The sequence below is a fragment of the Anabrus simplex genome, chromosome 10 (genome assembly GCF_040414725.1).
Source record: "Anabrus simplex isolate iqAnaSimp1 chromosome 10, ASM4041472v1, whole genome shotgun sequence".
NCBI lineage: Eukaryota > Metazoa > Arthropoda > Insecta > Orthoptera > Tettigoniidae > Anabrus > Anabrus simplex.
The window spans coordinates 71,920,158-71,932,678 of NC_090274.1; the positions used below are offsets into that span (position 1 = coordinate 71,920,158).

The window sequence follows — 12,521 nt, forward strand, 5'->3', positions numbered from 1 at the left end:
TGTGCGACCCCCGAGTATCGGCGGGAAAACCGAAGCGTGAGGTTTGGAGGAAATGCCAGCCTGAGCTGAACATCAAGCTCTTATTTCATCTTCTGGGGCTAACAACCTCAGTCGTATAATTGGACAGTCCCGAGCTGTCCCAACAAACATTCCTTTTAGCTCATGGAATGGATCGCACTGTAGAATTGAGATTACCCCAGGGGGACAATCCCCCGTCAACCAAAGTTGACGCAAGCAGGCATTCGGATTGTGGGGGACCTGCCAGAATGTGCGAATGGGAAGAGTCGGAGCTCCCAAGAACCTCCAAAAGGATCAAAACGAAAAAGATTTTCAGGATGGGGACCATAAATGTACAGACAATGACAAAGACTGGTAAACTTAAACAGGTAATAGATGAGATGAGAGAAAGAAACATTGGGATACTAGCCATGCAAGAAACAAGATATAGTGATGAAGACACAGTGGAGTCAGAAGGCTTCATAGTGCTGAAAGGAAAACCAGGAATCAGAGTGGGAAAAGGAAGACACACACCTACATGCTTTGGTACAGGATTCATAATAGACAAGAGGTATGAGGATGGCATAATTGAAATGAAGAGTAGGTCTGAAAGGATTTCCACGTTATCAATTCGAGCAGGGAACAAAAAATATACCATAGTAAATGGACATGCGCCTACCAATGACAAGAACAGAAAAGACAAGAAAGCTGTAGACAGTTTCTGGGAAGAACTGGATGATACACTGAAAAGCATACCACACAGACAAGTAAAGATACTTGTAGGTGATTATAATGCACAGGTAGGGAGGGAGAAGCAACATAAGGGGATAGTAGGCGAGTACCCAGCACACAAGAGGACGAACAAAAACGGAGAAAGGTTAATTGAACTATGTCGAGAACACAAAATGAGACTTATGACAACTCACTTCAGGGCCAAACCGAATAAGAAAAAGACATGGGCAAGCCCATGCACCCACATTGGGGAATTCCAGATTGACCATGTGGCAATCAATCACTAAAGAGATTATGAGCACAAAGGTCAGAAAGAACACAAGAATAGAATCAGATCACTATCTTACAGAAATCAAGTGCCTTTGAATTCCGCACAGGGGTAGACTGCCACAGACAAGTAGACCAACTGGAAAAATAAATATAGACAGAGACAAATTACGGCACAACCGATCCAAATACGAGGAAGGAATAGAAACTGGCAATGGATGGGATGACATGAAGCTGAATATGAGGAAACAGGCTGAAATATGGGGAAAGGAAGAAAAGAAAAAGAAACACTGGTGGTGGAATACGGACTGTGAGGAAGCGGTTGAGAATCGCAGGAAAGACTGGAGAGACTGGAGCATTAAGAAGAACCTGGAAAAATGGGAAGTTTTCCTACGAGTAAGGAAGGAAACAGCCAGAACCATAAGATGGACCAAAAGACAGAGGATGAAGCAGGAATTGGATGAAATTGAAAACAACTTCAGGAAAAACAATAGTAGAGACTTTTTTTGGAAATTCAAAAAGAGCCTGAGTGGATATAAAGGCAGAGAACTCTTTATAAGAGATAAGAATGGGGATCTGGCAGTTAGTGCGAAGGAGAACTGTAGGATATTTGCAGAATACTTTCATGACCTGTTAAACTGTGAACCACCTGAAGAAGAGCTGGAGCTGGGGACAAACACAGAAGAGAGAGAGTCATGTCCTCCAACTAGAGATGAGGTCGCACAGGCCATAAGCGATCTAAAGAATAACAAAGCAACCGGAGAAGATGGAATATCAGCTGAGATGATTAAGTGGGGAGGTGACAAGGCAGTAGACATCATGACCAACATCATCGGCCAGATTTGGAGAACAAAGAAGTTACCAGAAGGATGGAAGAATGTGATCATAATACCAATACATAAGAAGGGAGACAAGAGGGATGCAAACAACTATAGAGGAATTTCGCTACTAGAGATTGGCTATAAGGTGTTGTCGAAAGTCCTGCTCAATAGACTGGAAGAACAGTTAGAAAGTACAATTGGAGACTACCAAGCAGGATTTAGGAAGGGAAGAGGATGCATAGAACAGATATTTATACTGAAACAACTGATAGAACATAGGGCCTTAAAGAACAAAAAAACGGTGGTAACCTTTGTAGATTTCACTAAGGCATATGACTCCATCGACAGACAAACTCTTGGAAGAATCCTGAAGAACAGAGGATTAGATGGCACTACACATGAACTCATAATGGAAATTCTATCAGACACAAAGGCAAGGGTGAGATTCAGAGGAGTACTCTCTGAAGAATTTGATATCAACACTGGTGTCAAACAAGGAGATGGATTATCACCAATGTTGTTCAACATAGCTCTGGATGAAGTCATCAGACAGTGGAGAACAATGAATGAGACAATGGGAATACCAAAGACGCATGTTGGGGACAAAAAGGACAATAGGGCCCAAGTAGATTGTCTAGCCTTTGCGGACGACATAGCTATAGTAAGTGAGACAGAAGAAGATGCAAAGACACAACTCAACAACTTAAGCAATATAGCCGGAAGGGTAGGACTGAGGATCGCCTACAACAAGACAAAGACATTGAATACCACTGAGGATTGGACAACACCGGAAGGTACCGTGCAAAAGGTGGACAAATTCAAGTACCTAGGAGAATTTATAACAGGAAGGAATAGGAGCAATGAGGGAATAACAGAGAGGATAAAGAAGATGCAATCAGACTTCTGTATGACCAGAGATATATACAATAAAAAGAATATATCTACAGACGCAAAGATCAGACATTACAAGGCAACGGTGAGAAATGCTGTATTATATGCTGCCGAGACAATAGCACTAGGAAGAAATGGTGCGGAACAACTTGAGAAAGAAGAGAGAAAAATATTGAGGAAAATACTATGCCCTAAGAGAGGAGGTGAGATGGATGAGGAAACCCAGGGAAGAACTATACCGGAACATGAGGACAATCTCAGAAGAAATCAGACTGAAAAGAGCACGGTTTGCGGGACATGTAATCAGGATGAATATGGATAGAATGACGAAAAGAGTATGGGAAACAACAGCGAGGACACTAGGAAAGACAGGAACCAAGTGGGTAGTTGAACTCCGGAAAGATTGGTCAGAATTGGGGATCAAGGTGGAAGAAAAGGAAAATTGGAAAAGCAAGTACATACCGACTAATATGCCAGAGATCAATGATAGGGATGGATACAGGAAAAGGATTGAGAGTCATCAGTGGAGTAGACAAGAGAAGAGGATACTGAATATCTCGGAAGAAGAGCGGGAGAGAAGAAGAGAAAGGATGAAGAGGTTCTGGGAGGAGAAGAAAATGCAATCCATGAAGGAGCTGTCCGTGGTCCTACAGAGGCCGTAACGCAAGAAGAAGAAGAAGATGATGATGATGATATTAGAAGGATCCACCTTTCAATACTCCGTTGTAAGTTGAACTATAAAGAAGTCACAACTTGTTTATTGGGACCGGTTTCGACACATTACAAGTGTCATCAGCCAAATAGTAAAATAGGGCAAGATACAGTATAAAGATCTTAAAACAACTAATACATTGAACACAGGCAAAAAATTAACATTGATTCATATCATAGTAATTCAGTTAATGTCCAAAACACAATGATCGCAGTCAAGAGAGTAAACAGAACATCATTGTATTGCGCCGAAAACAAATATAGTTTAAGTTCACAAGCAGGTCAAGTATGCACTTATGTAGAGTCGTTGCTAGGCAGGTCTTGTAGGCATTTGTTTCTCAGGCCGAAGAGTAAAAGGTGACGTAATTGAAGTCTTAGGAAAACTGTAGGATTTAATTTCGTCAAATTCAAAGTAGGTATAATTTTGAAAATAATTTAAAACATTAAAAAGAATAAAGTCAAATAAAAATATATTAAAAATAGGAAGAAATATTAAAAGAAAATTGCAATGTGAGGTTCAACTCGAAACAACTTGCCCTTCGTGGCCCTTGTCTTCCTTTTACCGATATCTTCACTTTTCGAAGTGTCGGACCTCTTTTTTCCTCGGTTTAGTGTTATATAGAAGATATTTACCCATGTGTACTTCCTCTAATAGCAATAATCACCACCACCACCACCACCACCCTCTAATAACCGCTCCCCAACCTTTTCTCTATTTATCATCTCCCATTCATCTATCAATTACTATGGCAAGTTGTTTCGAGTTGAACCTCACATTGCAATTTTCTTTTATTATTTCTTCCTATTTTTAATATATTTTTATTTGACTGTATTCTTTTTAATGTTTTAAATTATTTTCAAACTTATATACCTACTTTGAATTTGACGAAATTAAATCCTACACTGTTTTCCTAAGACTTCAATTACGTCACCTTTTACTCTTTGGCCTGAGAAACAAATGCCTACAAGACCTGCCTAGCAACGACTCTACATAAGTGCATACTTGACCTGCTTGTGAACTTAAACTATATTTGTTTTCGGCGCAATACAATGATGTTCTGTTTACTCTCTTGACTGCGATCATTGTGTTTTGGACATTAACTGAATTACTATGATATGAATCAATGTTAATTTTTTGCCTGTGTTCAATGTATTAGTTGTTTTAAGATCTTTATATCTTGCCCTATTTTACTATTTGGCTGATGATGACACTTGTAATGTGTCGAAACCGGTCCCAATAAACAAGTTGTGACTTCTTTTTAGTTCAACTTACAACGGAGTATTGAAAGGTGGATCCTTCTAATATTGTACATCTTCTTATTTCTCTATTCAATACGGAACGATCATGAAGTTTTTAACTTTAAATGATAACCCTTTTGAACTGTTCATTCCACTGGTAAACACTTCGCCGTGGCAAAACATTGTCCCCGTATTGTGCAACAAAGTGGTCGTGGCATTAATTAAGGTACAGCCCCAGCATTTTCCAGGTGTGAAAATGGGAAAGCACAGAAAACCATCTTCAGGGCTGCCGATAGTGGGGTTCGAACCCACTATCTCCCAGATGCAAGCTCACAGCTGCGTGCACTTAACCGCACGGCCAACTCACCCAGTTTAAGAAAATTAAAGACGACTGTTGATTAATATGTAAAGCAGCACACTTTGTGGAAAAATAATTGTGTAAAACAAGATCCCGCTATCTGCTTACAAGAGCTCTAGAAACCTTTTCTAACTACTACAAGAAGAACCACCTGAAGCCAAACCCACAAAAGAGTCAGATCAGTGTTTTCCATCTTTGAAACAGACAGGCAGGAAGAAAACTGAAAGTGACTTGGGAAGGCACCGAATTGGAGCACTGTTTTACACCCAAATACCTTGGAATTACCTTAGACAGGTCCCTCACCTACCGACGGCATTGCCTAAACACCAAACACAAGGTGTCAGCCCGTAACAACATAATTTGGAAACTTGTTCGTAGTAATTGGGGTGCTAAATCTCAGGTGGTCCGTACTGCCATGGCACTTTGCTTCTCCACTGGTGAATATGCCTGCCCAGTGTGGTATAAATCTGCCCATGCAAATCAAGTAGATGTGGCCCTCAATGAAACTGCGAGACGAATTACTGGATGTTTGAAGCCATCTCCAGTTGACAAACTGTATTGTATGGCAGGAATTGCTCCTTCTGATATACGCCGGGAAGTAGCTGCAAATGCCGAAAGGAAAAAAGTTGAAGAAAATGAGCTACATCCACTACACAGACACACTCCACCAAAGCCTAGATTGAAATCTAGGAGAAGCTTCCTACAGTGAACATCTCCACTAAATACATCTCCGAAGAAAGCCAGAGAAAAATTGTGGGCAGCCACAACAAGTCATCTTCAAACATGGACAAAACCAGTTGAATGCTTACCAACCGGACACAACTTGGACTGGATCACATGAAGATCACTGAAGGATAAGAACAGGTGTTGGAAAGTCTAAGGACAACTTAGTGAAATGGGGATATTTGGAGGTATCACTACTATGTGAATGCGGAGAGGTACAGACTACCAAGCATCTATGTGAGTGCTCCTGTTGTCCTGATTCTTGCAGTGAGGAGGATTTGCTCAAGGCACAAGGAAATGCAGTTGCAGTAGCTCGCTTGTGGGCAAATACTATTTAATACCATTTTGGCATGTATGTGTAAAAATTCCTTCTGTGTTATTGTTACTAAATTGTAATGTAAAAACCAAAACAAAAAGTTCTATTGTATGCTTCTGACTCGAGTAAATAAAATAGAGCACACTTTGTTTAGCTTACGTTCTACATTCAATATTCAAGTAATTTTAATAGGAGATCATACCAGCTATCATGTCACCTACTCTGGCTAGTGTTCCGCGTGGATTTCAAAAAGGAAAACCATCGTTTACACAATTTTTTTTCCACGAAATGTGCTAGTTTACATATTAATCATCAGTGGCTGTTTTTAATTTTCTTAATATTGATAGATTTACACAACAAGAATATATTGTCTCCAGCATTCAAGAAGTGGTTCATTAGGTGCCCAGAAATATGTTTTTTTTTTTTTTTTTTTAAAGACTGATTTCCATTTTTATTTACTGTACCTTTCATCAAGATGGTCATTTTATGTGAAAGTTTTTCATCAATATTTTAATTAGTTTCAGTTCACATCATATGTTTTTATCAATTTTATTTCATTCATTGTTTTAATATGTAGTGAAGGAGGCCTAAATATTGGCCAAAACATAGACCTCAGTGTTTTCTTAATATATATTGAATTGTAATGACTAAAGTGATTTTAAATTTCTCCTTTTTAAGGGAATTTTATGTATTATATACATCACCAATAAGGAAAACATTATAAATACGAGATTCATAAACTGTAGCCGAAGAGCCTCCATGGCTCAGGCGGCAGTGCGCTGGCCTCTCACCGCTGGGTTCCGTGGTTCAAATCCCGGTCACTCCATGTGAGATTTGTGCTGGACAAAGCGGAGGCAGGACAGGTTTTACTCCGGGTACTCCGGTTTTCCCTGTCGTCTTTCATTCCAGCAACACACTCCAGTATTATTTCATTTCATCTGTCATTCATTAATCATTGCCCCAGAGGAGTGTGACAGGCACAATTCCTATCCTCGCTGCTAGATGGGGGCTTCATTCATTTCATTCCTGACCCGATCAAATACTGGAAAGAGGCTGTGGATTTTCATTTTCAAACTATAGCTGACAGAAGTCAGAAAACCAAGAAGATGGCCATGTGGTTAGGGGTGCTCAGCTGTGACATCACTATCTCTTTTCAGAAAAGATCTTGTCAAAGGCATCTCTTCTGGTTTGATTTGTAGCATTTGAAGCTTTTCTTTGGTGTTTCTAAACCAAGACATTATAGTGTAAGTTTTGAATTAAACAGAAGTTCATTCTTTAGCTGGTCTTCCTCAAAGAAAAGGCACATGTAGATCAAATTCATCAGCTCTTTCTGGAGGTCAGCGAGACTGCGAGAGACATTGGAAGGAACGTCTCAAACAGTGGTAATTTTCCTAAAATTGTTTCGCCGTTGCGTATCTGCCTGTTACGAATTTACTGTGAAATACCAAAGTGCTGCTGTGCTGTGGTTGAGTCATCATTGTAAGTATCTAGGTGTTAATATAAGGAAAGATCTTCACTGGGGTAATCACATAAATGGGATTGTAAATAAAGGGTATCGATCTGTGCACATGGTTATGAGGGTGTTTAGGGGTTGTAGTAAGGATGTAAAGGAGAGTGCATATAAGTCTCTGGTAAGACCCCAACTAGAGTATGGTTCCAGTGTATGGGACCCTCACCAGGATTACCTGATTCAAGAACTGGAAAAAATCCAATGAAAAGCAGCTCGATTTGTTCTGGGTGATTTCCGACAAAAGAGTAGCGTTACAAAAATGTTGCAATGTTTGGGTTGGGAAGAATTGAGAGAAAGAAGAAAAGCTGCTCGACTAAGTGGTATGTTCCGAGCTGTCAGCGGAGAGATGGCGTGGAATGACATTAGTAGACGAATAAGTTTGAATGGCGTTTATAAAAGTAGGAAAGATCACAATATGAAGATAAAGTTGGAATTCAAGAGGACAAACTGGGGCAAATATTCATTTATAGGAAGGGGAGTTAGGGATTGGAATAACTTACCAAGGGAGATGTTCAATAAATTTCCAATTTCTTTGAAATCATTTCGGAAAAGGCTAGGAAAGCAACAGATAGGGAATCTGCCACCTGGGCGACTGCCCTAAATGCAGATCAGTATTGATTGATTGATTGATTTGATTGATTGATTGATTGATTGATTGAGTCGTTTATGGAAATATCTCGCCAACAACCGGCCAGCACAATGCGGTAGCCATGGCTGATTAGATGCGCAGTAACTGCAGTCGTTGGGTTCAAAGCGTTGGTTGCAGCTTCGGTGAGGTAAGGAGACTTAGAAATATATGGAAATAAATAAATGCTATAGAATATAAGTAGAACTTTAAAATTTCTAATCATGTTATTCGTCCGATTTCTAGGGTAGACACTGTCTCAGGGTCTCATAGCACGCTTTGCCACTGCTGCACAGCCTTTTCCCACGTAATACAGCTCCTCAGTCCAGGATTAAAACGCCTGGACAGGCCGAGATTTGAATGCTACCCCTACACCATAGAGTGATTGCATTCTCAAGAAACCCCCTAATAATTCAATTTTACTTATAATTTATATGTTTTTTATTATGTTAAGTTCATAAATGTGTTGTATTCCTACAGGTACTGTGTTTTACTGTGTGGCTTAAATGGATGGCATTCTGTGACAGGGAGATTTCAGACCAGCTCAAGTCAAAATTCCTCTGTTCTGTAGTCCATGTAGTCGCCTTGTATGCTGTGGATTGGTGGTCTTGATCAAAAGAAATGGAATGACTTGCCATCATGGAAACAAAAATGCTGAGGTGGACATCTGGGCTCACAGTTTATGTCCACGTCACAAATGACAAAGTTGGCAGGTGATACGGAGTGGCACCATTCGCTGAAAGGATGAGAGAAAGGGATTTATGCTGGTATGGGCATTTACTTTGAGCAGAAGCAGCAACAGTACCAAAAACTAGTTTTACTTTTGATGTGGACGGGAAATGGCCAGTAAGAAGACCGAAGGAGCATTAACTTGACACCCTGCACGAAGATTTGAAGGTTACACAGACTCTGCTACAGGCATACGATCATGTCAAGTCGCGACAGAGAGCCAAAACAGTGGACCCTGCCAGTGTCTGGGAGAAACACCAAGAAGGAGGAAGGAGAAGACTGGGTTTTACTTATGCTTTTTTACATGCGCTGATCTATCATGGTAATTTTATTAATGTTAAACGATGAAGGCCTGTGAATTATGTGTTGACAAATTTACCTTTAGGATTGTATGACTTTATTTAATCTTCCAGGCAATATGGATTCGAAGAGGAATTGGAGGCCGTGTGGGTGGAGCTACTCCTGGCAAGAGCATGATGGGGATCCGAGTGGTCCTGTGTGAAAAAGTGACACCCATTGAGGGCCGACCAGTAGATATTGTGTTAGTTCAGCCTGGAACAGACCCTGGACTCTTCTGGGCCTTCGCTCGTTCCTTCATCAAGAACTTGGTCTTAGCTGTTCTCTTCCCCGTCTGCTTTGCTCTTTTCTTTTTCAAGTTCAGTCGAACTGGTTACGATATCTTGTGCCACACCATTGTAATTGAGGATGCTCCTCGACGGCGTTGAGTTTTATGATTCCTTAATTTGACCCACTATGACACTTTTCTGATAATCTTGTGGTCTATATGCTGCTATGAGCTGTTGATTCTTAGAGAGTCACCCAACAAAATAGCACGTTCTTCATGGCAGTCAATGGATTGATGTTCATGTTTTCAGACTTTCTTAGGAAGAAGGTTTAAAATATAAGACATTACCATTGATATATTATTTATACCTACAGCATGACGAATAGAATAGCTAGTGAGATCACTCACAGAGTTCAAGCGCGTTCCTGCAGAGCCATTGGAGCCAATCACCGGCACTACACGGTCAGCTGTTTTAGTGGAGGTTACACTGATACACAAATAACCAAATACAACACCCAATACCGTCAGAGAGCTGTAAATAATATTCTCAGTTCCCATGAAGAAATATCTTTGGACTTCCATAAGAGAGCACACAAGTTAAAATGGAATATTCTGAAAAGTGAAAGCAATATTGTGCTTTACATACTTAAAAAAGACTTTTTAAACAGAGCACATAAGATGTTCAGCATTCCTTGTTCTTAATCTGCCCCTGTAGGAAATTAATCCTAGCTTTGACTGAAGACAGACATTTAGCTCGCATTAAATTACGAGTTGCATTCTTTAGTCGCCTTTTGAGAGACACTATTAGCTTTTGGGCATCGGTAAGACAGCTAGACTGACCGTGAATCTTACCGCTCACTGTTGCCATCCCTGCTTCACTCACTTCGTGATTCTTGATACTGTCTTCATTCCTTTTACTACTGGGTGCCTTTCACAATTTTATTTCAGTAGATAGGTATTTTGGTAAATTTGGAATAATAAGAGGCATTGCTCCTGGTTTTAATTTCAACCTCACATTAAGAAGTTCAGTGTTTTCACTGTTCACAACGAAACAATCCGCCTTTATAAGTTCATTAAATCTGCCGATAAATGCAGGTCACATATTCTGCTTTTGGCTGACAATTCCTTATCTTTCTGCAGAATAACCCTCGTCCACTTCACAACAAACAGATTATTTTCTTTCGGTGGTATAAAAAAATCGCTGGCCCCGTGGTGTGGGGGTAACGTGCCTGCCTATTACCCGGAGGCCCCGGGTTCGATTCCCGACCAGGTCAGGGATTTTTACCTGGACCTGAGGGCTGGTTCGAGGTCCACTCAGCCTACGTGATTAGAATTGAGGAGCTAGCTGACGGTGAGATAGCTGACCACACGACACCTCGTAACCTGCAGGCCTTCGGGCTGAGCAGCGGTCACTTGGTAGGTCAAGGCCCTTCAGCGCCTTTAGTGCCATGGGGTTTGGGGTTGATTTGGTATAAAAAAATCCTCTACCATCAGGTTTCCTTCTGTAACCAGATTTACAACCAGAAACAAAACGGTACGAAATTTTCTCGACTTAATAGAAAACTAGCTGACAGCACTGCGCAGATATTAATACAGGATTTCGGAAAATATCAATACAAATAAATTCTCTCAATAGGTGTTAAAATGGTTATCATGACTTCACACACACACTATTACCTTCTTGGACAATTTGGCGCGTGTTGTTGCAGCTGGTTCATCGCGATTGCAGCACCACACTCTGACAGGACCACCAACGACAGTGCTGATAGAGCGGAGTGATCACGCTAGGTATTCTATTCGTCATGCCTACAGTATGTGTTAGGAATCACTTGGGCACATCAGAAGGGCTGATAAATCCCATTGACTTCCCCGTGAAAGGGTAATCATCATCGCTCTCAAACTGTGTAGCAGGTACAAGCACCAATGTTCTCTTCAACTGGTTGGTGAAATTTACTCTGGGATTGTGTGTTGTCAAGAGGAAAAACATATTTAGATTTCAAAGTTGGTTTCATTTCTAAAATGAATACTGATCATGCAAATGTAAGATACCTGTGTTCGTCTCTGCTGAGTTGAATGGTTTTGTTATCTTTTGTATTCTAAAACTCATACTTGGAAGATTGTAAATACAATGTTTGGATGAAATACATCTAGACATCATAAATGTTTTGTCTGAAACAAATATCCTCACTGTCTATTTTGATAATTCACTGTATCGAAAAAAGTAATGAAAAGTTTTAAAATTTTATTACAAATAAAGTTGGCCATTAAAATTTCCCCTGGGCATGAAATAACTTCCTGTAACTCCCTGTCTGAACTGCAATTTTGAAATGTGTGTGCCCCAATGTATTACTGATGATTTGATTCTAGTTTGGTTAAAATCTGCCCAATAGTTTTCCTGAACAGACAGGGCTGATTGCAGAAACTGTATTTAGACTATGCTAACAGTTAAACAATGCCTAAGTATGGCTGCCACATTGAAAACATCTTATTTATCACTTAGACACTGTCTAAAACCGATGTTCAGCCGTCCATGTTTACACACTGTTTAACAACAAATTTTAGGAGTGAATCACGATCGGAGGTTATGTACATGAAACATATTATTTATATTATCGTGTTGAGACAGTTCCGGGAAGAAAGGTTAGACCAACGGCCTCGTGTGGGTAGTGATGGGATGTCGTGACCAATTCTCCTGTGCCGTGATCTGTGTGATGTCCCAGTAACTATGAGTGTAAGCTTGATACTATATCATAAGCAGTTATTGCATGAAATAACATTCTTGCATGGAAACGTGCGTGCCAATAAATTTTGTGAAAAGCCTGCAAAAGTACTGCATGTTCAACTATGAACCCCTTAATACCCTTAACGAAAGTGAAAACAGAATGTCAGTTGTCTTAAATGGTTCACGAGTAGAGGTGAACATCTTAGCTGAATAACCCTGTATAATTTGTGAATAACCATAGATAGAATGGATACTAGAGGCGTGCATTATTCGAACGTAAAATGGGGCAAGATGCATGTTGCTGCATATGCAACG

The 12,521-nt window shown here is 40.2% G+C and overlaps 1 protein-coding gene across 1 annotated transcript in view; it reads left to right on the forward strand.

The window, feature by feature from the left end:
• LOC136882448 (protein FAM8A1) overlaps positions 1-11,757 on the forward strand; it is a 35,822-nt gene extending 24,065 nt beyond the window's left edge. Inside the window, exon 4 of the mRNA XM_067155104.2 lies at positions 9,333-11,757. Within this exon, the coding sequence (XP_067011205.2) occupies positions 9,333-9,644 (312 nt within the window). The 3' untranslated portion in view covers positions 9,645-11,757. The remainder of the gene's footprint in view (positions 1-9,332) is intronic.
• The last annotated feature ends 764 nt before the right edge of the window (positions 11,758-12,521 follow it).